Here is a 26851-nt window from a genome sequence, read left to right on the forward strand (position 1 = left end):
GGCAGAGAGAGAGAGACAGAGAGGTCTTCCATCCACTGGTTAACTCCTCAATTTACTGCAATGGCCAGAGCTATGCCAGTCCAAAGCCAGGAGCCAGGACCATCTTCCAGGTCTCCCTCAAGAGAAGAGAGGCCCAAGAAGATGGGCCATCTTCTGCTTTCCCAGGCCATAGCAGGGAGCTGAATCGGAAGTGGAGCAGCGGGGACTCAAACCGGCACCCGTGTAGGATGCTGGCGCTGCAGGTGGTGGTTTTACTCACTACGCCACAGCACCAGCCCCTGTGCTCTTTATTTTAAAAAAAGGAAGAGGGTGGGGGGAAATAGTGGAAAAGGACAGGTAATATACTGGGAATGGAAGAGTTGCAGAGACGAGAGTAAAGGGACATAAAAGAGATTTCCAGCCTCCCTTTAATTCTCCTATCACTACAGAATGATTGCATAATTGTCAGTTGCAGAACTTGATAATTACACATAACCATTTATTGACACCTGTTGAGGATGGGGATAAGGGGGGTCAAGTTGGTATTACATTTGTACTTAAAAGAATGATAAGGATCGAAAGGAGAATTGCCACAGTGATAATTAGGATCTTTTTGAAGTGTTTCCATGATATCCCTCTAGGAATCTTCCTTGTTTTTGGGAATTCTTCAACCTGAAGTTAAAATCAACACAAAGTTAATGTTTTCTTTTTACTTCTGGACTGATGGGCACATTCTAATACTTACCGGAACTATCTGAAAGTACAGATTCAGCTTGGTTTTGATCAGTCCCACAAAGTTTTCACTGGACTTGGAGCTTTTCTAAAATGATGTTCTAGGGTTCCAGGTTCCTGCCTTGTGTTCAGCTCTAATTTTATTAGTTTTGATGACATGGTGATCTTGAACAAGTGATTTTTTTGCTTTACTTATGCCATCATCCCATTATAATCCTGTTTAAAATCTACAGTCCAGTGGCCCTATTCCCCTTTAGTACTTTACATTCTAGATAAACCACACTTAAGTAAAATGTTAGGTAAGAAATAAGTGTTATGGAAAAAAATAGGTACCATGGAAGCAGGGGTTTCTGTGTTTCAGTCACTGCCATAATCCCAGCATGCAGTAGTGCATGGCATCCTGCAGGTGTTCAGTGATTAATGAATTAAGTACATCTCCAGAGTGAGGATTAACTGGGACAGTGAATGTGGTCCATCTAGGCTACCATACAAAAATTATGCCTTTACTCCTATTAATATTTTGATAAGCTATGAATTTTAATTGCATCATGAGAAAAAAGTTTCATATCAGCTACTTAAACCTAAAAGATCTCACTTTCATTGATGTGTAAAAAATATTAAAATTATTCAGTGAGCATTGGGAGAAGTAAGGAAACAAAGTGACTCAAATTATGAATTCTTTAAAATGTATGTGGATATATTTGTATAACTGCTTCTTATATGGTCATGATACAAATAAATTGCTGCTTATATGGACTTTCTGCTTTCTGCTCTCTGATACATGGATAAGAAGTAAAACATTTCTGTGAACTTTATTCATGTATCCCATCAGCTTTACCCTCAGTTTAAGGTGACTTTATGTACAATGCAGTAAGTGACATGGCTTCTGGGATGCCACTCAGAAAGGCCTCATAATTCTTTATATTTTGGAAGGCAACGAGAGGGAGATAGAGATATTCCATCTGCTGGTTTACTCCCCAGTGGCCACAACAGACAGATCTGGGCCAGGACAAAGCCAAGAGCCAGGAACTCCATCAGCGTCTCCTATAGGGGTGGCAGGGGCCTAACTAATTGGGCCATTTTTGTTGCCTTCCCAGGTGCAGTAGTTTGGATCTGGATTGGAATTGGATCAGCTGAGCTGATCCAAAGCCAGGAGTTTCTTCCTGGTCTCCCATGTGGGTGCAGGGTCCCAAGGACTTGGGCCATCTCCTCTTTCCCAGGCCATAGCAGAGCTGGATCAGAAGAGGAGCAGCAGGGACTTGAACTGGCACCCATATGGGGTGCCCGTGCTTCAGGCCAGGGCTTTAACCCACCACGCCATAGCACTGGCCCCAAGATTTCTTTTTTCAGTTTCTCCCTCTGTAATTCTTTCAAATAAAATGTTTACCAAAAAAAACTTTGGCATTTATTTATTTACTTTTCAGGAGACCAACACAGAGAGAAACTCCTGTCTGCTGATTCATTTGCCAAATGCCTGCAATGGCTGGACTGAGCCAGAATCAGGAACTAGGAACTCATTTGAGGTTTTCAACATGAATGGTAGGGACCCAAGTACTTGAGCCATCACCACTGCTCCCCAGGAAGCTGGAACTGGGAGACAGTGTCAGGGATTGAAACCAGGTACTCCAGTGTGGGCTTTGAGCATCTTAACTGTTGGCCAGATACCCACCACTGACATTGAATTTAGGCACTCATTTAGTTCTAAGAATTTTTTATGTCCTGTGATTTTGACATTTTCTTTTCCAGAAACTACTGTTAAATGTTTGATCTTCTCAATCAATTTTCTATCTTCTCATCTTTCTCCTTCTCCTGCAGCTCTTCTGAGAATATCTCAACCTTATATCACAATATTTCTATATTGGATTTAAAATTGTTATTTCCAAAAAATTTATTTTTTAAGATTGACTTATTTATTTGACAGAGTTAGAAGGAGAGACGGATCTTCCATCTGCTTGTTCACTCCCCAGATAGCTACAACAGCCAGGCTGTGCCAGGCTGAAGCCAGAAGCCAGGAACTCTATCTGGGTCTCCCACATGATTGGCTGGGGCCCAAGCACTCGCTCCATCTTCCACTAGTTTCCCAATCACATTAGCTGGGCGCTGGGTTGGAAGTGGAGCATCTAGGACACAAACACAAATATAGGACACGTCTAGCTAATATGGGGTGCTGATGTCTGTAGGCAGCAACTTAACTTGTGTGCCACAACACTGGCCTCCAAAAGATCTTTTCAAAAAGCTTTATGGATGACTTTTGAATAGCTTTCTGTTCTTGAAAATTTGACTTTTCTCTCACGACATGAGAGAAATTTTTGTTTTTCAAATCAAGCTTTCTCCTGCATTACCTGTCCTGAGTTCCTTTTGGTCTTTTTTAATTACAGGAACTTTGCTCAAATATCTTAGGATTTATTTTGTTGATGCACTAAAATGATGACTGGAAATTCAGTATGAAAGAGGGAGATCTGTCATTTGGTGGGCTTCACTATAATTCTTGCCCGGTGTGAACTTCGCCATCTCATCCAGGTTTGTAGCTGAAATGTAGCTGTAGGTTTTCCCTTGGCCTGCTCAGTTTTCCAAGAGATGAATCCCCTAATCTGTTGGGGCGGAACTGAGTGAGACAGAGATGGGGAGTGGACACATTATTCAGGGTACAGACATTCATTTACTCAGTTTGATTTTATTTATTTGAAAGGCAGAGACAGCTTCCATCTGCTGTTTCACTCTCCAAATGCCCACAAGAGTTGCTGGAACTCAATCTAGGACTCCCATGTGCGTGGCAGTGACCCAAGTACTTGAGCCATCACCTGTGTCCTCCCAGTATGCAACTCAGCAGAATCTGGGACTTGAATCCAGGCACCCTGATTTTGGAGTCAGCATTTCAGCTGGTTTCTTGCCTGTCATGCCAAATGTCAGGCCCCTGCGCCCCATCTGATGTTTGCATGCTGGTCACACTGGCCTCCACTGGATTTGATGTCTCAGTTCAGGATCTGTTGCCCCTGGAGAACAAAATTTCTTCTTGTCAGGGCTAGGGTGAGGAAACACTGTGGCTATAAACAATAGGGAAAGAGCTCTGTGGCCAACATGTTCTCTGAAAAACTTAGCACCCACTTTCTTATTTCTGCTTTTAGAAATACTGTGTCTCTCCAATCTCATCCTTTTCAAGGTTCTGTGGCCGGGATCAGTGTGTGTCTCATTGTCTTCTGCAGAAGCTTATGTCTTGCCTTTTTCAGCTCTAGTGAGGCGCATAATTACTAATCCAGCTCCTAGGTTCAAAACTATTGGCCTTTCCTGCCTGGTGTCTTTGTTTTGTTTTCTTTTTCTTTCTTTCTTTTTTTTTTTTTGACAGGCAGAGTGGATAGTGAGAGAGAGAAAGGTCTTCCTTTTTGCCGTTGGTTCACCCTCCAATGGCCACTGCGGCCAGCGCATCTCGCTGATCCGAAGCCAGAAGCCAGGTGCTTCTCTTGGTCTCCCATGAGGGTGTAGGGCCCAAGCACTTGGGCCATCCTCCACTGCCTTCCCCGGCCATAGCAGAGAGCTGGCCTGGAAGAGGGGCAACCGGGATAGAATCCGGCACCCCAACCGGGACTAGAACCTGGTGTGCCGGTGCCGCAAGGCGAAGGATTAGCCTGTTAAGCCACGGCGCCGGCCTTTGTTTTCTTAATCTTGTGGCTTTCATATAAATTTTTCATTATTGCTCTATCATTTTATTGGAGTTTTGAGAGGAGATCAAGATAAATGTACACATTTAAACTGCCTAGTTTAACCTAGAACTCATGAGATATTTATCTGTAGGCGGACTACTTTCTGTTAAAAGATTGAATCTGCTTTTTAAGAGTGTTTAGCAGAATATTTTACAAAATAAGAAATATAAACTAATTTGATAAGCAAAAATAGTATAGAGAATGATTATGTGTTGTGTGAAAATTACATTAGAAAAACTATAAACAGTAGTCAAATACCATCTCCTATTGAACTGCTTCTCAGCTAGTTTCAAAGAGGAAGTCATTTTTTCTTTATGAAAGCATATACATAAAATTAGGATTGGCAGGTAAGGCTGTAAGGTGAAATAAAGTCATTTATTTTTCAGGGATTCATATGTTGCCTCTTTTTTCTATGAGAAAGACAAAAAATATACCTAATAAAAAAACTAATAGAGCCATTCACATGGTGGGTTATAATGTCTCTATAACCCTGCCATCACTGATGACCAGAAATGCTAGATAAAACGTAAGAAGCAAACTAAAGGGGCCGGAGCTGTGGTGTAGTGGGCTAGGCCTCTGCCTGCTGCACAGGCCAGTTCATATCCAGGCTGCTCCTGTTAAGATCCAGCTCTCTGCTATGGCTTGAGAAAGCAGTAGAAGATAGCCAGGCGCTTGGGCCCCTGCGCCCGCGTGGGAAACTCCTAACTCCTGCCTTCGGATTGGCCCAGCTTTGGCCATTGTGGCCATTTGGAGAGTGAACCAGTGGATGGAAGACTTCTCTCTCTGTCTCTCCCTCTCTTTTTCTGTAACTCTCTCTCTCAAATAAATAATTTAAAAGATTTTTTTTAAAGCAAACTTAAATGCATGGTGAATTTGGAAGAAAATAAGAAAAGGCCTGGTGCAGTGAAACTTCACACTGCCACACTGCAACTCCTTTACACTTGGGGGAGTGATGGCGCTGTTGCTCCCTGTCATCCACAGCCTGGGATTTGGGTGCTCATAGGGGCAGGAAGTTAAGTCCTGGGCTTGCACAGGAGTGCCATGGAACTACCCTGAACTCCATCCTTCCTGTTTACCAGGCTCAGAGCCCTAGGGTTCTTCCTTGACTTCTTATTCCACGTCCCGCCTATCAGCAGTTCTAGTTCACTCCACTTTCACAATATATCCAGAATCCAGCCACTTCTCACCACCATACTTCAGTCAGTGTTCATTGAGAATTACTTACACTGTTTCCATTTTAGCTTTTTTTTCTTTTTCCTGAAACTCCGACTTCATCTGAGACCATTTTCCATCTACCTTAAATGCTTCCTTTCGAATTCCCCTTGGTGCAGATGTGCTAGACAGCTATCTCTCCACCAATGACACAAGTTCCCCTCCATCATGTAGAGTTGTTGCTGGCAAGTGACTTCCAACCAGTCTACAGTTCTCAGTCCCTTCCACCCTATGCTGGCCACACTCTTCCTTACTGTTGCACCTATACAACATGAATAGAAGTAGTGGGTATCGCTTTGGGGCTGAAGTGGCTAATATGCAAGTATACTTTCTCTGTTCCTGTTTGAGCAAATGCTATCTGAAACTAAAACTGAGGCTGAAAGCAATGGCAAATCAAGAAGTGGAAGTCTGCTTGCTGAAAACTTGCTTTATAATGTTGTACAACTAACTAACCAACCTCCATTGCCTGGCCCAGCCCCAGCTGTTGTGGGCATCTAGGGAGTGAAACAGCAGATATAAGATCCTCTGTCTTTCTCCCTCTCTGTCTCACTTCCCCCCACCCTGCCTTTCAAAAAATAAGTACAATTGAAAGAAATGTCAATTCTCATATTAATGTAATTTGAATTAACATTAATATTTGTGAGTGTGTGTGTGTGTACAACTTGAGATGCAGCTTCTAATTCAAAGAAAGAACTAACTGCCAACCAAAATTTTACAAAGTATAAAGTAGGTGAACTTGTCATGCAAGGTACTAAGACTTTTTATATGAGAGTACTTCAAAAAGTTTATGGAAGAGTGGGTGTTTGGTACAGCAGTTGGGATGCTAATTGGGAATTCATCCTATTTTGAGTGCCTGGTTCCAGTTCCAGTTTCTCCACTTCTGATCCAGCCTCCTGCTGATGCCTATGCCCTTGGGAGGCAGCAGATGATGGCTCAAGTCTTTGGGTCCCTTCTGCCTGCAAGGGAGACATAAATTGAGTTCTGGGTTCCTGGCTCAGCCCTGGTTATTGCAGGCGTTTGGAGAGTGAACCAGCTGATTGAATATCTTTGTCTCTTTCTATCTCTCTGTCTTTCACATTGAATGAAAAGAAATAAAATTTTAAAAAAAATTCATGGAAAAGTGAATTTAAAAGATAGGTTTATCTTGGTGTAAAATTTTTTGAAATAATGCAGAATTTTTATAGTATTTATTTTCCATGAGCTTTTTGAAGATATCTAATAGAATCCTTTAGCAAAATGGGCAAAAGATATGGACAGGCAATTCACAGCAGAAACATTAACAGTTGATAAACAAAATTTCCTTGTTATTTAATGTTAGGGAAATAAAAAGTTAAGACAAAAAGCAATTTTTCTCCCACTAGATTGTTAAAAATATGATAATCTCAAGGGCCGGCGCTGCGGCTCACTAGGCTAATCCTCTGCCTTGCGGCGTTGGCACGCAGGGTTCTAGTCCCGGTCGGGGCGCCGGATTCTGTCCCGGTTGCCCCTCTTCCAGGCCAGCTCTCTGCTGTGGCCAGGGAGTGCAGTGGAGGATGGCCCAAGTGCTTGGGCCCTGTACCCCATGGGAGACCAGGAGAAGCACCTGGCTCCTGCCATCGGATCAGCGCCGTGTGCCGGCCGCAGCGTGCTAGCCGCGGCGGCCATTGGAGGGTGAACCAATGGCAAAACGGAAGACCTTTCTCTCTGTCTCTCTCTCTCTCACTGTCTACTCTGCCTGTCCAAAAAAAAAAATCTGATAATCTCAAGTACTGGAGAGAATGTGGAGAATGGAAATTTTATACATATTGGTGAAAGTACAAATTTGGAGAAAAATTTTGAAATGTTTGGTGAAACAAAATACACACATATTTTAAGCTTCAACAATTCTATTTCTATGGATAGACTATAGAGTGAAGGTCACTAAAACAGCACAGGAGCTGGTGCTGTGATTGTGGTGAGCAAAGCCGCTGCTTGCAGAGCAAGCATCCCATATGGGCACTGGCTTAAGTCCTGGCTGCTCCACTTCCAATCCAGCTCCCTGCTAATGTGCCTGGGAAAGCAGATGGCCCAAGTGCTTGGGCCTCTGCGCTTGCTTGGGAGACCCAGAAGATGCTCCTGGCTTTGTATCATCCCAGCTCTTGTCATTGCAGCCATTTGAGGAGTGAACCAGTAGATGGAGGATCTCTCTGTCTCTCCTCTCTCTGTAACTCTGCTTTTCAAATAAATAAATCATAAAAAAAATTTTAAAAGAGTACAAGCACCCCGCCTCTATGGGTTGTATATAATGATCTATCAGAGAGCATAAAAATTAATATCAAACTTGCTTACTTTACAAAGCAAAGAAATGAAAACGTATTAATATTTAACAATCTCACTGACACCTCCCTTGGTTGGTTTGTAAGTTGGCATTTCATGAGAGCTAGAGGGTTTGGGGGGAAGGGGTGAATACTGAACACTCCTTGTTTCATTTGGGTTTCACGTAGAGCATTTCATGCACTGTATTGGATTTAACATTCTATTTAATCTTTACCTATTTTAATTTGTTTTATTATATGTAACATTCTTATAGAATATAATTTATACATAAGTATAGTTGCCATCATTTTTTAAGGATTTATTTTTTATTTCAAAGAGTTATAGGGAAGACAGAGATCTTCCATCTGCCAACTCACAATGGCTAGGGCTGGGCCAGGCCGAAGCCCGGAGCTTCATCTGGTCTACCATGTGGGTGTCGGGGGCCCAGACATTTGGGCCATCCTCTGCTGCTTTTCTCAGGGCATTAGCAGGGAACTGGATCAGAAGTGGAGCAGCCAGGACACAAACTGGTGCCCACAGGGGATGCTGGCATCACAGGCAGTGGCTTTACCTGCTACACCACAACACCAGTCCAGAAACAGTATATGTGATCAAAAAATCTTTGGATCACTGTCCTAGAAACATTTTTGCGAAGTGCACAATAACACATGGAAAAGGATGGTCAATGCAGTTCTCTTTGAAATGTAATGTTTAGTAAAAGAAAAAAATATTTTTAAAATTTGGGAGGCAAAGATCAGACATGACATGGAGTTGGAGGGGGGGGAGCACATTTCCCCATCTGCTGGGTCATTCCCCAGATGTCTGCAGCATCCAATCTCAGCTTCAGCAACACAGTCCAGGTTGCCCACCTGGATTGCTGGCAGGGACCCAACTGCTGCCTCCCAAGGTCTACAAGAAGCTAGAATCAGGAGCTGGATCCAGGTATTGGACCTAGGCACCGCGATAGAGGACACTGGGGTCCCATTTAATCTTTACCTATTTTAATTTATGTTTTATAAATTATATGTTTATAATGGCTATTCCCATTGTATTTCTTAACTATTAAGGGTATGCCATAAGAATTTAAGTTGATATATTAAGTGTATCAAAGTGAATACATTTCAACAACAATGTTGAACTAAAAACTCAGGTTGTGGCAGGATATGTATATTATAACATAAACCAAAATTTAAAAAATGCAGACCTATATTACATATCACTTGTCAACACACACATACATGGAAGAAGAATCAAACATGCATACAAATGATTAATATCAAATTCATAATAGTTATGTTGAGAGAATGAGATGGATTTGAGAAGGGCACATACCAGACTGTCAGGGTATGTGAACATCATATGTTTTACATACAGGGTATGTAAAACAGGGTGATGATTTCAAGGGTATATTATATATTATCAAAACTTTTCCATATGCTTGAAATAAATCTTTCATAATAAGATAGTTCAATTTTCTCAGTATTCCTACCTGTTCCCTCTGAGACATACAGTATTTAAATATCATACATGCTTTCTAACTTAACAAAATGAAGTAATATTGTAGAATTTTATAACTGCAATTTCAAAATGCTCTGTGAGAATACTTTGTTCGCCATTGTTTGTTGCACTTTATCTGAATGACATTTCATACACACTTTAAATGGAAGACTTATACAAATGTTTCTTGCAGTATCTTAAATTGTGTCAGGTATCTTATTCTATTATTTCTGAAGATAACCAGCATAATATCATACGTAATAGGTCCCCAAAGAATGTTTGTTAATGCATGTAGAATAAATCTAAATGTTTGGACAGTATTATCTTCACTCTGATGTCATAAATCTTGTTACGTACAATTGCAACCCTAGGTAATTTACTTTATTAATTGTAGATTATATAAACTGATTTTATAATTTGTAGATTATATAAACTAATGTGACCTTATCTTTTTCTTGCTATAAAAATAATGCAGAGATTTCTTTGTTGGTTCAAATAAATAGTATTTAATGAAAATTAAATCCTAATTAAGTGCTGAGGTTGTGGCTGTTACATTTGTCAGTGTATTCTTAGTGCCTATTACAGTGCCTGGAAAACAGTTGTCTCCAAAAATACTCACTAAATGAATCAGTAAATAACAGGAGCGAAGAGTGGCAAAAAGCATGGATAGTTAGGAGATGTCCTTCGAGTGGGGTTTTGAGGATACATAGATTTTTCCAGGGCAAGGACAGTGAGAGGGAACAACAGCCTGTGTCAAGGTGTTAACGTGAACGTAGTTCAGAGTTGCAAATAATTTGGGATAGTGTAAGATTTTTTTTTTTTTTTTGACAGGCAGAGTGGACAGTGAGAGAGAGACAGAGAGAAAGGTCTTCCTTTTGCCGTTGGTTCACCCTCCAATGGCCGCCGCGGTAGGCGCGCTGCGGCCGGCGCACCGCGCTGTTCCGATGGCAGGAGCCAGGTGCTTCTCCTGGTCTCCCGTGGGGTGCAGGGCCCAAGCACTTGGGCCATCCTCCACTGCACTCCCTGGCCACAGCAGAGAGCTGGCCTGGAAGAGGGGCAACCGGGACAGGATCGGTGCCCTGACCTGGACTAGAACCCGGTGTGCCGGCGCCGCAAGGCGGAGGATTAGCCTGTTGAGCCACGGCGCCGGCCGATAGTGTAAGATTTTTTAAGCAGTGAGACTGGTCTCTGAGCTGGGTGATGTGACTGGCAACATAGTCGGAAGAAAGCTCGTTATGTTAGGGAGGTTGGACTCTACACCAAGTAGACAGAGGGCACCACTGAAGCTTTGTCGGAGGCTACAGAGGATGATTGTTCTTCCTACAAAGCTCACTGAGTGTGATGGATGACTGGTGTGGGGAATTAGAGACAAGGAAATTGGGAGTTCCCAGAGTCTGAGGAGAGAGAGCTTGGAGTGAGGCAGAGGGCAGCCTGGGTATGGGCAAAAGAGGAACTTAAAGAAGACTCAGCCATTCGGTGGAATACTATTCAGCAATGAAACGTTAACAGCTGGCATGCATGATTATAAGAAACAATGCTAAATGAGGAAGTCAAACACAAAAGACTAAATACTGTATGATTCTATTTATATGGAATTCTAGAAAGGACAAAACTGTAGAAACAGCAGGTCAGCATTGGCTAGGGCTGTTGGGGCTGAGCCAACCTCAGAGGGCATGAGGGAAACACTAGGATGAAGCAACCATTTCATTTATTGATTGTGGTTACACACAGTATGTAAATTCATCAAATGCTAACGTGAGTGACTATTACATGTCAGTAGTACCTTGATAAAAGCATTTAGGAAGTAGAATCAGTGGAACTTGGTATGTGCGTAATTGCTTTTACATAGTGGTGCTATTTCTAGAAAAGATATATAAAGACAAAATTGAAGATGCTCCAAGGGAACAATTTAATAGTTTTCAAACTTTTTTTTTTTTTTTGACAGGCAGAGTGGACAGTGAGAGAGACAGAGAGAAAGGTCTTCCTTTACCGTTGGTTCACCCTCCAATGGCCACTGTGGCCGGTGCACCACGCCGATCTGAAGCCAGGAGCCAGGTGCTTCTCCTGGTCTCCCATGCGGGTGCAGGGCCCAAGCACTTGGGCCATCCTCCACTGCACTCCCAGGCCACAGCAGAGAGCTGGACTGGAAGAGGAGCAACCGGGACAGAATCCGGCACCCCAACCGGGACTAGAACCTGGGGTGCTGGCGCTGCTAGGCGGAGGATTAGCCTAGTGAGCCACGGCGCAGGCCCAAACTATTTTCTAGTGGAGAATTCCAAACACATATTAAGTTGACAAAATGATATAATGATTCCTATATACTCAATATCCAGTTTCAATAATTATCAATTCCTAGCCAATTTTTGTTTCATTTATATCCCATTATATTTTCCCTTTACTCATTAATTCTGAAGCAAATGCCATGTTACATAATTTGTCATAAAAATTTTAGTATAAATCTCTAATAAATAATAAATAATGACTCTTAAATGCATGACCACAATCCAATGTCACACCTACAAATTAATTATTCCTAAATGCCAAGTAATAACCAGGCAGAGTTCAAATATCTAACTATTTTACACAGTTATAAATTCAAATAAGGACCACACATTGCAAGTGATTAATCTTATATTTTTTTAAATTCCCTCTCTTCTTTCCTTTGTAATTTATTGATTAATCTGTATGTTTCTGAATGTAAGGAATCCTTCTATTCAATTGATCACCTCTTAATTTGTGGGTTTTTAAATTTGGATTGTTTTATAATCTTTTGATACTTGAGTTGCATTTGAAGAATCTTTGGATAAAGTCATAGGTTGGTGACATAAGATTGTCTTAGAGCACGCTTAGCATATTTTTGCTTGGGCAATTTATCTTAAGGTCATCAATGCTGACTTAGAGCACTGTTTGGACATCAGGCCAGGTGAGAATCACTTACAGGTGTTTGGAGATCATCTGTACTATCAAGGTAGATATTCGGTTTTTCTTCTTTTTCCAAAATTGTTTCAATATTTTGTGTCAAAACATTTTTTACATCAGTCACTTGACTCCTCATTGTGGAAATCATGCAGTCACTTTGATTTTTATTATACTTCATCTATATAGAAGTGAAATAAAGAAATTTCATTATAAATTATTGTACAAACTGGTGCAAAAGTGTTATATCGCACTTGGATTTCAGTATAAGGAATCAGCTGAAGCTCAGATTGTTACATCTTAATCTCATAAAAATGGTTAAGGTGGGAGAGATACATCAGTGTATTCATCTAGGAATGGAAGTTTTTTCCTAATTTTAATAGTTTATTTTTAAAAGTATTATAACCAGGGTGGCATTGTGGCATAGTGGTTCAAGCCACCGCCTGCAGTGCCAGTATCCCATGTGGGCACCAGTTCAAGTCTCGGCAGCTCGACTTCCAGTCCAGCTTTGCTATGGCCTGGGGAAGCAGCAGAGGATAGCCCAAGTCCTTGGGCCCCTGCACACACATGGGAGACCTGGAAGAAGCTCCAGGCTCATGGCTTCAGATTGGCACATCTCTGACCGTTGTGGCCATCTGGGGAGTGAACCAGCAGATGGAAGACTTCTCTCTCTCTCTCTTGCTCTCTCTGCCTCTGCCTCTCTGTAACTCTGCCTTTCAAATAAATAATTAAATCTTTTTTTAAAAAATATTATAACCTGGGGCTGGCGCTGTGGCGCAGCAGGTTAAAGCCCTGACCTGAAGTGCTGGCATCCCATATGTGTGCCGGTTCGAGTCCCAGCTGCTCCACTTCTGATCCAGCTCTCTGCTATGGCCTGGGAAAGCAGTAGAAGATGGCCCAAGTCCTTCGGCCCATGCACCCACGTGGGAGACCCGGGAAGAAGCTCCTGGCTCCTGCCTTCGGATTGGCGCAGCTCCGGCCTTTGCGGACATCTGAGGAGTGAAAGAGTGGATGGAAGACCTCTCTCTCTGTCTCTACCTCTGTAATTCTTTCAAATAAATAATAAATAAATCTTAAACATGTATGAAAATTAACACAAAATGGCTAAAAAATATTACAACCTTAGAATTACCAGAATTTGTGGGTAGAAGGTCTTCTTTTTTTTTTTTAAAGGTTTTATTTATTTATTTGAGAGGTGGAGTTACAGAGGGAGAGATGGAGAGAAAGGTCTTCCATCCTCTAGTTCACTCTCCACATAGCTGCAATAGCTGGAGTTGGGCTGATCTGAAGCCAGGAGCCAGAAGCTTCTTCTGGGTCTTCCATGTGGGTGCAGGGGCCCAAGCACTTGGGCCATCTTCTGCTTTCCCAGGCCACAGCAGAGAGCTGGATTGGAAGTGGAGGAGCCAGGACTAGATCTGGCGCCCATATGGGGTGCCGGCACCACAGGCAGAGGCTTAGCCCACTGCACCACAGCACTGGGCCTGATGGCTTATTTGTTTTTTAAAGATTTCATTATTTGAGAGGCAGAGTTACAGAGAGGCAGAGGCAGAGAGAGGTCTTCCATCTGCTGCTTCACTCCCCAATTGGTTGCAATGGCCAGAGCTGTTGCCAATCCAAAGCCAGGAGTCAGGAGCTTCCTCTGGGTCTCCCTTGTGGGTGTAGGGGCCCAAGGGCTTGGGCCATCTTCTACTGACCTCCCAGGCCATAGCAGAGAGCTGGATTGGAAGTGGAGCAGCCAGGAGTTGAACCGACACCCAAATGGGATGCCGGCACTGAAAATGGAGGCTTTACCCACTACGCCACAGCGCCGGTCCCCCTGATAATTTATTGTTAAAAAGACTTTTTTAGGCCGGCACTGTGGCTCACTTGGCTAATCCTCCACCTGCAGCGCCGGCACCCCAGGTTCTGTTCCCGGTTGGGGCACTGGGTTCTATCCCAGTTGCTCCTCTTCCAGTCCAGCTCTCTGCTGTGGCCCTGGAAGGCAGTGGAGGATGGCCCGGGTGCTTGGGTCCTGCACCCACATGGGAGACTGGCAGGAAGTACCCGGCTCCTGGCTTAGGATTGACGTGGCTCGCCGGCTGTAGCAGCCATTAGGGGAGTGAACCAACGGAAGGAAGACCTTTCTCTCTGTCTCTCTCTCTCTCTCATTGTCTAACTCTGTCTGGCAAAAAATTAAAAAAAGACTTTTTTTAGAGCAGTTTTAGGTTCACAGAAAAACTGAGCTGAGGTTTCCCAGCTGCTCTCTTGCCACCACAGTGCACATCCTCACTGCTGGTGTCCTGCACCACTGCGGTGCACCTGTGACAAGTGATAACCCTATATTGACATATTGTCACCCGGAGTCCCCGGTCTACTGTAGGTTCAGTCTTAGTGCGGGTTTGCCTCCTTCATTACAGTGTCATATAGAACAGTTCACTGCCATTTAAATGCTCTGTTTTCTACCATCTAAGCCCTAGCAATCACTGATCTTTTTCTGTCTCCAGAATGGCATGTAGTTGGGCCATCCAGTACGCGGCCTTTCAGATGGGCTTCTTTCACTTAGTAATACACACTTAATCGCCCCCCCCGCCCCCCGCCCCAGGTCCTCTTAGGGCTTGATGGCTCATTTGTTTTAGTACTGGGTAACATTCCATTGTTTGGAATACCGTAATTTATCCATTCATCTCCTAAAGGTTAGCTTGGTTGCTTCAAAGTTTGGAGATTGCAAATAAAGCCTCTATAGCATCCATGCACAGGTTTTTGTGTGGAGATGTTTTCAACTCATTTAGGCAAATATCAGGGAGCATAGTTGCTGGATCATATGGTAAGAGTATGTTTAGTTTTTAAAGAAACTGCTAAATTGTCTTCCACACTGACCATACCATTTTGCATTCCCAACAGCAAAGAATGGGAATTCTGTTGCTCCACATCCTTGTCAGTATTTGATGTTGCCAATCTTTTTGAGTTTGTTCATTTCTAATAGTTGTGTAATTATATTTCATTTTTTAAAAATTTTTTATAAAACATTTATTTTTACTTATTGGAAAGGTAGAGGGTGGGGGGGTCTTCCATCCACTGGTTTACTCCCTAAATGGCTACAATGGATGGAACTGAGCCAGTCCAAACCCAGGAAATTCTACGGGTCTCCCACATGGGTGCAGGAGTTCAAGGATTTGGATCATCCTCTGCTGCTTTCCCAGGCAGATTAGCAGGGAGCTGTATCAAAAGTGGAGCAGCTGGGACTTGAACTGGCCCTCATTATGGGAGGCTAGCACTGCAGGCCAGGGCTTTAACGTGCTATGCCACAACAACGGCCCCTCATTGTTTTTTATTTATTTATTTATTTATTTATTTATTTATTTATTTATAGAGATTTATTTTACTTGCTTGAAAGGCAGAATGACAGAAAGAAGCAAAGAGAGAAAGAAAATCTTCTATCTGCTGGTTTACTCCCCAAATGGACACAACAGCCAGGTCTGGGCCAGAATGAAACCAGGAGCCAGGACCTCCATCCAAGCACTTGGATCATCTGCTGCTGCTTTCCCAGGTGCATTAACAGGGAGCTGAGGGGCTGGTGCTGTGGAGCAGCGGATTAAAGCCCCAGCCTGCAGTGCCGGCATCCCATATGGGCACCAAATTGAGTCCCAGCTGCTCCACTTGTGATCCAGCTCTCTGCTATGGCCTGGGAGGTCAGTAGAAGATGGCCCAAGCCGCATGGGAGTTCCGGGAGAAATTCCTGGCTCCTGGCTTCGGTCAGCTCAGCTCTGGCTGTTGCAGTCATTTAGGCAGTGAACCAGTGGATGGAAGATTGCTCGCTCGCTCGCTCACTCGCTCTCTCTGGCTCTACCTCTCTCTCTTTCAAATAAATAAAAATAAATTAAAAAAAAAAATAAAAAACAGCTGAATCAGAAGCAGAGTATCCGGGGCTCAAACTGGTGCTCCAATATGGGATTCCAGTGTTGCAGGCAGCACCTTAACCTGCCTGCCACAATGCAGGCCCCTCATTGTTTTAAATTGTAATCCCCCAATAACACATGCTATGGATGTCTTAGGTTAATTTGCAACCTATCTTTTTTGGTGTGGTGTCTGTAGAAGTTTTTTGCCCATTTTGAAATCAGGTTGTTTGTTTTCTTATTGTTGAGTTTTAAGAGTTCTTTATTTTTAATAACAATAACATCAGATTTGTTTTTTGCAAATATTTTCTCCCAGTCTCACTTCCCAATTTTTCAAGAGTATATATCACCGATCATTAAAATTTTTTTAAAAACTTATGTATTTGAGAAGGAGGGAGAGAGTAAGAAACAGCACCCCCATCTGCTGGTTCACTACCCAAGTACCCACAACATCCAGGACTGAGACAAGCTGAATCACAGTGCCAGGAACTCAATGCAGGTCTCGGACACAGGTGACAGAAGCCATCACTGCTGCCTCCCAGGGTCTACATTAGTAGGAAACTTGAGTCAGAAGTTTAAGTCAGGTATTCAGTCCAGGTACTCTGATGTGGGATGTGGATCTGTTAACTGGTGTCTTAACTACTAGGACAAATGCCTGCTCCCACAGATAATTTTTAAACTTTTTCATTGAAAGTCCAGTTTATCAATTTTTTTTTATCAATTGTGCCTTTGGCAATGTATTTAAAAAGTCGTCATCATACCAAATGCATCTATAGTTTCTCCTATGTCTCCTATGTCATGCCAAATGCATTTATAGTTTCTCCTATGTAATCTCATAGTTTATAGTTTTACATTTATGTCTATGATCCATTTTAAGTTTTGTGAGGGATGTAAGGTCTGTGTCTAATTTTTTTTAATATGGGTGTCTAGTTGGTATTAATGTTGGATTCAGAGAATGAATTAGGAAGCATTCTTCCTGCTTATGTCTTCTGAAAGAGATTTTACAGAATTAGTATAGTTTCTTCCTTAAACATTGATAGAATTCACCAGTGAAGCCATCTGGGCTTAATGTTTTCTGTTTTAGAGGGTTATTAATTATTGATTCCACTTCTTCAATAGATATAATCCTATTTAGATTGTCTTCCTGATACATTGTCTTGTCAGTTCTAGAAATTGTCTTTAAAGAAATTGCTCATTTAATGTAGGTTACCAAATTTGTGAGTATAGAATTATTTATAAGATCCTTCATTATTTTTAAAATGTCTTTGGGATTGGTATGTTTCCTTTTTCATTCCTGATACCAGTAATTTGTTTCCTGTCTCTTTTTTTCTGAGCTATCTTGTCTGGAAGCTTATTAATTTTATCAGTATTTTCAAGTAATCAGCTTTTGGGTTTGTTGACATTCATTTTTTATTTTATTTTATTTTTTTATTTTTGACAGGCAGAGTGGACAGTGAGAGAGAGAGAGAGACAGAGAGAAAGGTCTTCCTTTGCCATTGGTTCACCCTCCAATGGCTGCTGCGGCTGGCACGCTGCGGCCGGTGCACCGCACTGATCCCAAGACAGGAGCCAGGTGCTTATCCTGGTCTCCCATGGGGTGCAGGACCCAAGCACTTGGCCCATCCTCCACTGCACTCCCAGGCCACAGCAGAGAGCTGGCCTGGAAGAGGGGCAACCGGGACAGAATCCGGCACCCCGACCGGGACTAGAATCCGGTGTGCCGGCGCCGCTAGGCGGAGGATTAGCCTATTGAGCCGCGGCGCTGGCCCTCTTTTTTTTTTTTTTTTTAAGATTTATTTATTCATTTGAAAGTCAAAGTTACACAGAGAGAGGAGAGGCAGAGAGAGAGAGAGAGAGAGAGAGAGGTCTTCCATCTGCTGGTTCACTCCCCAATTGGCTGCAACGGCGGAGCTGTGCCGATCTGAAGCCAGGAGCCAGGAGCTTCTTCTGGGTCTCCCACGTGGGTACAGAGGCCCAGAGATTGGGCCATCTTCTGTGCTTTCCCAGGCCACAGCAGAGAACTGGATCAGAAGAGGAGCAGCTGGGACTTGAACCGGCACCCATATGGGATGCCGGCACTGCAGGCAGTGGCTTTACTTGCTACGCCACATTCTGGCCCAAGGTTTGTTGATTTTATTTATTGATTTCCTGTTTGCAGCTTCATTGACTTTTGCCCTAATTTTATTATTTCTTTTCCTCTGTTGCTTTGGATTTAATTTGTCCTTCTTTTTCTAGTTCCCTAAGGCAGAATCTTAGATTGTTGATTTTAGATCTTTTCTTTTCCTGTCATATACATTTAATGCTACAAATTCCCCTTTGAGTACTGCTTTTACTACATTGCACCAATTTTGATTGTTATAATTTTTATTTAGTTCAAAATAATTTTTAAATTTCTTGAGATTTTTTTCTTTGACCCATGTATTATTCAGATTTTTTAAAGTATTTTATTTTAAAGGCAGAGAGACAGAGATCTTCTGTGTGCTGGTTCACTCCCCAAAATGCCTGTACCAGTCAGGCTGGACCAGTCTGAAGCCAGGAGCCCAAAACTCCATCTCTGTCTCCCACTGGTTGGTAAGGGGGTCTCAAGTACTTGAGCCATTACCGGTTGTCTCCCACCAGGAAGGCAGGAAGCTGAGTCAGGAGAGGAGGATCCAGGACACAAACCAGGCACACCCATATGGGATATGGGCAGCCCAAGCAGGATCTTAACTGCTGTGCTAAATGCTTATCTTCAATGTATAATTTAGAAGTATGTTGTTTAACCTGGAAGTATTGAGTATTTTCATGCTATCTTTCTGTTATCGATTTCTAGTTTTCTAGTTTAGTTCCATTGTGATTTGAAAGCATATATTTATTACATTTTTACATTTTACACAAAGGTGTGTTATATGACTCAGAATCTGGTATGTTTTAGTAAATGTTACCTATGTGCTTCATAAATGTGTATTCTATAGATTTACCTGTTTCCACATAATTGGTGGTAATGTTCAATTATGTCCTTACTGAATTTCTAACTGCTAGATCTGTACATTTATGAGAGAAAGGTGTTGATGCCTCCAACTATAGTAGTAGATTTACCTATTTCTCCTTGCAGTTTTATTAATTTTTGCCTCATGTTTTTGGGCACTTTTTTTAAAGGATTATTTATTTACTTATTTGACAAACAGAGTTACAGATACAGAAGGAGAGCCAGAGAAAAAAGTCTTCCATCTGCTGGTTCACTCCCCAAATGGTTGCAATGGCTGGAGCTGGGCTGATCCAAAGCCACGAGCAAGGAGCTGCTTCTGGGTCTCCCATGTGAGTACAGAGGCCCATTGCTTTCCCAGGCCATAGCAGATAGCTGGATTGGAAGAGGAGCAGCAGGGAAAGGAAGTGGCACCCAATGGGATGCTAGCGCCACAGGCGGAGGCTCTATTATGCCACAGAGCTGACCCCTATTGGACATTCTTGTTAGGTGTACACACAGTAAGGATTGTTATGTCATGTTGGAAAATTGAATCTTTCATCATTATGTAATACCCCTGATAATTTTCCTCATTCTAAAGCCTGCTGTCAGGAATTTAGGTACTTTATTTTTTTTTTTAAGATTTATTTTATTTATTTGAAAGGCAAAGTTAGAAAAAGAGAGAGAGAGAATCTTCCTTCTGCTGGTTCACTCCCTAAATGAGCACAATAGCTGGGACTGGGCCAGGCCAAAGCCAGGAGGCAGGAGCTTCATCTGGCTCTCTGACATGGGTGGCAGGGGCCCAAGGACTTGGGCCATCTTCTGCTGCTTTCCCAGGCACAGTAGGGAGCTGGATAGGAAGTGGAGCAACCAGGACTTGAGCTTGAACTGGCACCCATATGGGATGCTAGCATTGTAGGTGGCAGCTTAATCTGTGCCACAGTGCTGGCCCCAACTTCTTCTGAAATTTGTGTATGATATGAAGAGGTATACTTTTTTGGGCATTTATCCTGCTTGGTGTTCTCTGAGCATCTGGATCAGTGATTTTGTGGATGACATTAATTTGGGGGGAAATTCTCAGTCATTATTGCTTCAAATGTTGCTTCTCTTCCTTTCGCTATTTCTTCTCCTGGAATTTTCATTACAAGTTTATTATACTTTTTGTAGCTGTTCAGAGACCTTGGATATTCTCCAGTTTGTTTTTTTTCTTCAGTCTCTGTTTACTTTGCTTTTCAGTTTTTGAGATTTTTTTTTAAAGATTTATTTATTATTTTTATTTGAAAGTCAAAGTTACACAGAAGGAGAGGCGCAGAATGAGAGAGAGAGGTCTTCCATCCGTTGGTTCACTCCCCAAATGACTACAAAGGCCAGAGCTGTGCTGATCCAAAGCCAGGAGCCAGCAGCCAGGAGCCTCCTCCAGGTCTCCTACACAAGTGCAAGGGCCCAAGGACTTGGGCCATCTTCTTCTGCTTTCCTAGGCCATAGTAGAGAGCTGGATCGGAAGTAGAGCAGCCAGGACTCAAACCGGCGCCCTATGGGATGCCGGCACTGCGGGTTGTGGATTTACCCACTACGCCACAGCGCCGGCCCAGTTTTTGAGATTTCTATCAGTGTGTCCTTAAGCTCAGACATAACTTTACTCAGTAGTATCCAGTCTGTTACCAAGGGCTTCAAAGGCACTTTTCCTCTTTGCCTTTTTGATCTTTAGCATTTTTCTTAGAATTTCCATCTTTTTGCTTATGTTATCCATATGTTCTTGAATATTGTCTACTTTTTCTATTAGAGCCATTAGCCTAATAACCATAGTTGTTTTAAATTCTCATTCTGGTAATTCCAACATCCCTGCCATATCTGAGTCTAGTTCTGAAGCTTGCTTTGTCTCTTTAAACTGTTCTGTCTTTTAATATGCCTTGTAATTTTTTAAAAATTATTTTTATTTGAAAGGCAGAATCACACACACACACACACACGAAGGGGGCAGGTATCTTCTACCCACTGTTTTGCTTCCCAAATGCTCACAAGGCCAGGACTGTGCCAGGCTGAAGCCAATGCCTGGAACTCCAATTTTATCTCCCATGCAGGTGCAGGGTCCCAGGTACTTGAACCATCACCTGCTGCCTCCCACAGAGTACATTAGCAGGAAGTTGGATGGGAAGCAGAGCAGGGATTTGAATGTAGGTACTCTGATGGTCCTATGGGACACAGGTGTATTAACTGCTGAGCCAGTCACCTAACTGTGTATTATTTCCTTTATAGCTAGACATGAAATACCATAAACACAAATATAAACAGTTGGCGTAAGGTGTGGGGTGAGGAGAAGCATTTTGTGTCCCTCTGATTGGGTTTCAGTCTTTTAGTGGGCTCACACCCCTGAGCTGTGAACTTCACAAGTGATTCTCAGTCCCCCTCACCCAAGTGGAACCGGATGGCTGGAGGAAGCAGGAATTGGGTATTTCCCTTCACCCATGTGGAAGTGTAGAGGTGGCTAGGGTTGAGTGCAGTTGCCCTTTTGTATCCATGAATACCGAGGGATGACTGACTTTCCTTCCCCCAGGTTGGTCAGGTTCTGACAAAGCTCCAGTAGGTTAGATTCTGGTAGAAAAGAGTTTCTCTGGAGGGCTGACCTTACTAAGAACAGAATGCTCAGGGTATTTCAAAATGGTTCCTCCCCTCCCACTAGGGTCCAAGGGGGTTTTTGTCTGTTCTTCACTGTGGGGACCTGGCAGAGTCCCTGAAGGAAAAACTCACAAAAGTGTGTCTCCCTCCCCCCACCGCAGGCCCCTGCTACCTCATGGCTATGTCTTCCTAAAGTTTTCTTTTTAAAAGATAAGATAGGGAATCAACCCAAATGCCCATCAACTGAAGACTGGATAAAGAAATTATGGAATATGTACACTATGGAATACTGCACACTGGTAAAAACAAATGAAATCCAGTCATTTACAACAAAATGGGTGAATCTGGAAAACATATACTTAGTGAAATAAGCAAGTCCCAAAGGGATAAATACCACATGTTCTCCCTGACCTGTGATAACTACTAGAGCACCTAAAAGGCAATCTGTAGAAGTGAAGTTGACACTTTGAGAAGCAATGACTTGAACAGCCCTGTCTTGACTATTGTGGAACAGTTTTTTTAAAATAGTATTTGTTGAACTCTTAACATAGAGTTAAACACATGTGTATAAAGCCAGTTGAAAATAGATCTCAGTAAAATATGAGTGGGAATAAGAGAGGGGGGAGGAAGAGGGGTGGGAGCATGGGTGGGAGGACAGGCATGATGGGAAGAATCACCATGTTCCTAAAGTTGTAATTACAAAGTGTACAAAGTTTGTAACTGTAAGCTGTATAGTTCTGCATGCATTCCTACAGACTTACTTCTAAGGGTACAGTTTAAAAACTTGCCATGGAACCCAAATCCTCTTAAGCTGGGTGGTAAAAATACCATCTTAAGTGTTAAAGTGATCATATGGATAAGATTAAGTGTCTGGTAATAATAATATATAGAATTAAAAAGGAATGCATACTCCAACATTGGAAGTAGTCCACAGAGCAGACTCATAGAATGACAGTCACTTTATATAGCACTGTGACCTCAGAATCAGCCTTTAAGACATTCTGGTCTGGCTGAAAAGCCCATGAGAGTATTTCAGGCATGGAAAGCCAAGACACTGTGGCAAAAAATGTCCTACATGAAGGACCTCGGTGGCTGAGACCCCAGTGGAAAGAAGTGGTCATCAAAGAAGGAGGCAGTTTTCTCTGAAGGGAGGAGATAACTTCCACTTTGCTTATGGCCCTATCTAAATACTGACGGCGTTTGTGGAGTCAAAAGGCTTCCATAGCCTAGGCAGCTCATGTCAAGAGCCTTGGGTGATCACTGATGTCATATATGAGTGTTAATTGTTAAGTTAACATCAGGAGTCACTGTGCATTAACTCCCCATGCAGGACCTCTGTCCTCAAAGATTTGTATGATAATTATGTCTAAGTGGGCCGGCGCTGTGGCAAAGTGGGTGAAGCTGTTGCCTGCAGTGCCAGCATCCCATATGGGCGCTGATTCAAGTCCCGGCTGCTCGACTTCCAATCCAGCTCTCTGCTATGGCCCAGGAAGGCGGTAGAAGATGGCCCAAGTCCTTGGGCCCCTGCATCTATGTGGGAGACCCAGAAGAAGCTCCTGGCTCCTGGCTTCAGATCAGTGCAACTCTGGCTGTTGCAGCCAGTTGGGGAGTGAACCAGCAGATGGAAGACCTCTCTCTCTCTCTCTGCCTCTCCTCTCTCTCTAACTCTGACTTTCAAATAAATAAATAAATAAACCTTTAAAAAAAAACAGTCAAAACTTTACAAAAAATAATTATGTCTAAGTGCTCACAAAAGTATCATTCTCGGGTGCTTCTTTCAGGTTAACTTGTGTGAGTGAAGTGTAATTCAGGATACATTGACTTTGAACAGCTCTTGTCTCGACTGTTGAGGAACAGTTTTTTTTCGTGCAAATTGTTGAACTGTTTACTTAGTATAGAATTGGTCTTCTGTGTATAAAGTTAATCAAAAATGGATCTTAGTGGAGAATGGGACTGGGAATGGGAGAGGGAAGAGGAGGGAGGGGTGGGAGAGTGGGTGGGAGGGCTGGTGTGGTGGGAAGAATCACTATATTCCTAAAGTTGTACTTATGAAATGCATGAAACTTGTATTCCTTAAATAAAAGATTCTTTTCTGGGGGAAATTAAATAATGATAAAATTCACTGAGTGCCATATTGGGATTCCCTTGTATAAAAGATTTTCAAAAAGTTCATGGAAAATGCATATTATGAAAAAAATTTGCACCAAAATAAGTTGATCTCTATCACATTTTTATGAATTGTCTGAAATACTGCCTATAATGAAGTCTGATGTTTTTAAAATATAGTAATTTCCTTGAACTGCTTACAAACATAAAATTAGAATAAATCTCACAGAGTAACATGGATTCTTCACATGTCTGAACCCTGACAGGTGAAGACTTACCAGCAAAAAAAAATTTTTTTTTTAATTTGAGAAGTAGAGTTACAGACAGTGAGAGGGAGAGACAGAGTGAGAGAGGTCTTCCATCTACTGGTTCCCTCCCCACATGGCCACAATGGCCGTAGCTGAGCTGATCCAAAGCCAGGAGCCTTGGGCTCAAGCCCTTGGGCCATCTTCCACTGTTTTCCCAGGCCACAGCAGAGAGCTGGATTGGAAGAGGAGGAGCTGGGACTAGAACTGGTGCCCATATGGGATGCCTGTGCCGCAGGAGGAGGATTAACCTACTGCACCACAGTGTCGACCCCCTTAAAGTTTTTCAGTTCCGAGGCTTGTCCACAGTGAGGTGCCAGCCTTTGCCAGTTATGGTTTAATCTTTCCCACCCTGGCACTAGTTCACATGAAGAGTCCTGGTGTCCCTGAATGGCAGCACTTTGCTCTGTGCCTTCACTTCTCTGACAGATCTAAGAATTGTTGATTTCTCAGTTTGTTCAGCTTTTTACCTGTTATTCGGATGGAGCAATGACTTCCAAGTTACTTACATTGCTAGACCGGACGCATTTTTTTTTTTTTTTTTGACAGGCAGAGTTAGAGAGACAGAGAGAAAGGTCTCCCTTTTTCCGTTGGTTCACCCCACAATGGCCGCTACAGCCGGCGTGCTGCGGCCAGTGCACTGCACCGATCCGAAGCCAGGAGCCAGGTGCTTCCTCCTGGTCTCCAATGCGGGTGCAGGGCCCAAGCACTTGGGCCATCCTCCACTGCCTTCCCGGCCATAGCAGAGAGCTGGCCTGGAAGAGGGGCAACCAGGACAGAATCCCGTGCCCCAACTGGGACTAGAACCTGGTGTGCCAGCGCCACAGGCGGAGGATTAGCCTAGTGAGCCACGGCGCCGGCTCAGACACATTTTTAAAAACACTTTCCTTATAAGAAGCAGACATAAAATATAATAAAGAATATCCTGTTCACAATAGCAAAAGACAAAATGGAACACATTTCTCATAACACCTAAGAAAAGCTTGACAAATATTTAAGCATAAGACCTATATCCAAGAAATTATGAAACGTTTATTAATATATAATCTGAATAGAGTAACGTATAACATTAAAATTTTCTCAATATCAAAACATGATAGTGTTTTGTTTGGAACTGAAAAGTGAGTTCACTGTAAAACAACAATAGTAAAATACAACAATAGCAAAAAAAGATTAAAAATAATTAAAACTAATTTATTTTCTCATGTCAAACTATACAAAAAGTTGGTTGTCATAATTAAGATAATATAGTTGGGGCTGGTGCTGTGGCATAGCGGGTAAAGCTGCGGCCTGTGTGCCAGCATCCCATATGGGCGCCGGTTTGAGTCCCGGCTGCTCCACTTCTGATCCAGCTCTCTGTTGTGGCCTAGGAAAGCAGTAGAAGATGGCCCAAGTCCTTGGGCCCCTGCACTTCTAAGACCCAGAGGAAGCTCCTGACTCCTGGCTTCGGATCAGTGCAGCTCTGGCCTTTGCGGCCATCTGGGGAGTGAACCAGCAGATGGAAGACCTCTCTCTCCCTCTCTGCTTCTTGCTCTCTGTAACTCTACCTTTCAAATAAATAAATAAACCTTTCTTTTTAAAAGATGATACAGTGTAGTTACAAGAAAAGACACATAGATTGGTGGGACACAATAGAGACTAGAAACACCTGATATATGACAAAAATCAGGGAAACTAGTAAATAATATCAGGACAATTAAATATCCTTTTGGGATAAAATAAGGGCTGGAGCCTACATCATGCCATACAGAAAAAAATGCCAAATAAATTAGAGATAGTTTTAAAAGAATAAGAAAAAATGCTGGGGTCAGCACAGTAGCAAGTTAAAGCCTCCACCTGCAACACAGGCATCCTATATGGCCACAGGTTTGAGACCCAGATGCTCCATTTCTGATCCAGCTCCCTACTAATGCATCTGGGGAAGCAGAGTAGGATGGCCTAAGTGCTTGGACCCCTGCACTCACATGTGAGACCCAGAATAAGCTCCTGGCTTCAGACCAGCCTAGCTCCAGCTATTGTGGCCATTTGGGGAGTGAACCAGGTGATGGATCTCTCTCTCTCTCTCTCTCTCTCTCTCTCTCTCTCTCTCTCTCTCTCTCCTTCCCTCTTTCTGTAACTTTGTCTTTCAAAACAACAACAACAAAAGTCAAACTACAGATGTAAACTGGGAGAAAAATATTACAAAATGCTGACTAGTAAAAAGTTAGCATATTTTTTGTTAGCATATTTTTGTTAAAAGAGTAAAGATTTGTTAAAGCCTGACCCGATGTCCAGAAAATGCAAAGGTGAAGATTTGATTAGTTAAAAAAAATTTAAATTTCTGTACTGTGAAAAATGTCAAAGATAAAAGACAAATGAAACCTGAGAGGAAATATTTGCAGAATAAGTTGATATCCCATATAGAAAAAGCTTTGTGTATCTATAAGAAAATACTTTGAGTTCAAAAAAAGAAAGGCTCTAAAAAGGCAACTCTCAAAAGCAGCATGAATGATTATACAATTGAGATGTCCAACTAGAGAAACAGAGATTAAAGAATTATTAGTGTTGATTAAAATAAAAATACCCTCATATTTTTTATGTCAGAAATTTCACTTTTAGGAATTGATCTTACAGTTTTGGAAGTGACCAAGTTGTATGTGTATGTGTATATATACAAAGGTACTCCATTTTAATACTGAAAAATTGGATAATTTCAACATC

General features: G+C 42.4%; 1 protein-coding gene across 1 annotated transcript in view; it reads right to left on the reverse strand.

Moving 5' to 3' along the window:
• Positions 1 to 473: 473 nt before the first annotated feature.
• The window catches only part of LOC133765648 (uncharacterized), a 45662-nt gene continuing 19284 nt past the window's right edge, over positions 474 to 26851 (reverse strand). Inside the window, exons 5-6 of the mRNA XM_062199192.1 lie at positions 12331 to 12489; positions 474 to 651 (exon numbers count right to left, since the gene is read on the reverse strand). Of these exons, the coding sequence (XP_062055176.1) occupies positions 514 to 651; positions 12331 to 12489 (297 nt within the window). The 3' untranslated portion in view covers positions 474 to 513. The remainder of the gene's footprint in view (positions 652 to 12330; positions 12490 to 26851) is intronic.

Source organism: Lepus europaeus, chromosome 8 (genome assembly GCF_033115175.1).
Source record: "Lepus europaeus isolate LE1 chromosome 8, mLepTim1.pri, whole genome shotgun sequence".
Lineage (NCBI taxonomy): Eukaryota > Metazoa > Chordata > Mammalia > Lagomorpha > Leporidae > Lepus > Lepus europaeus.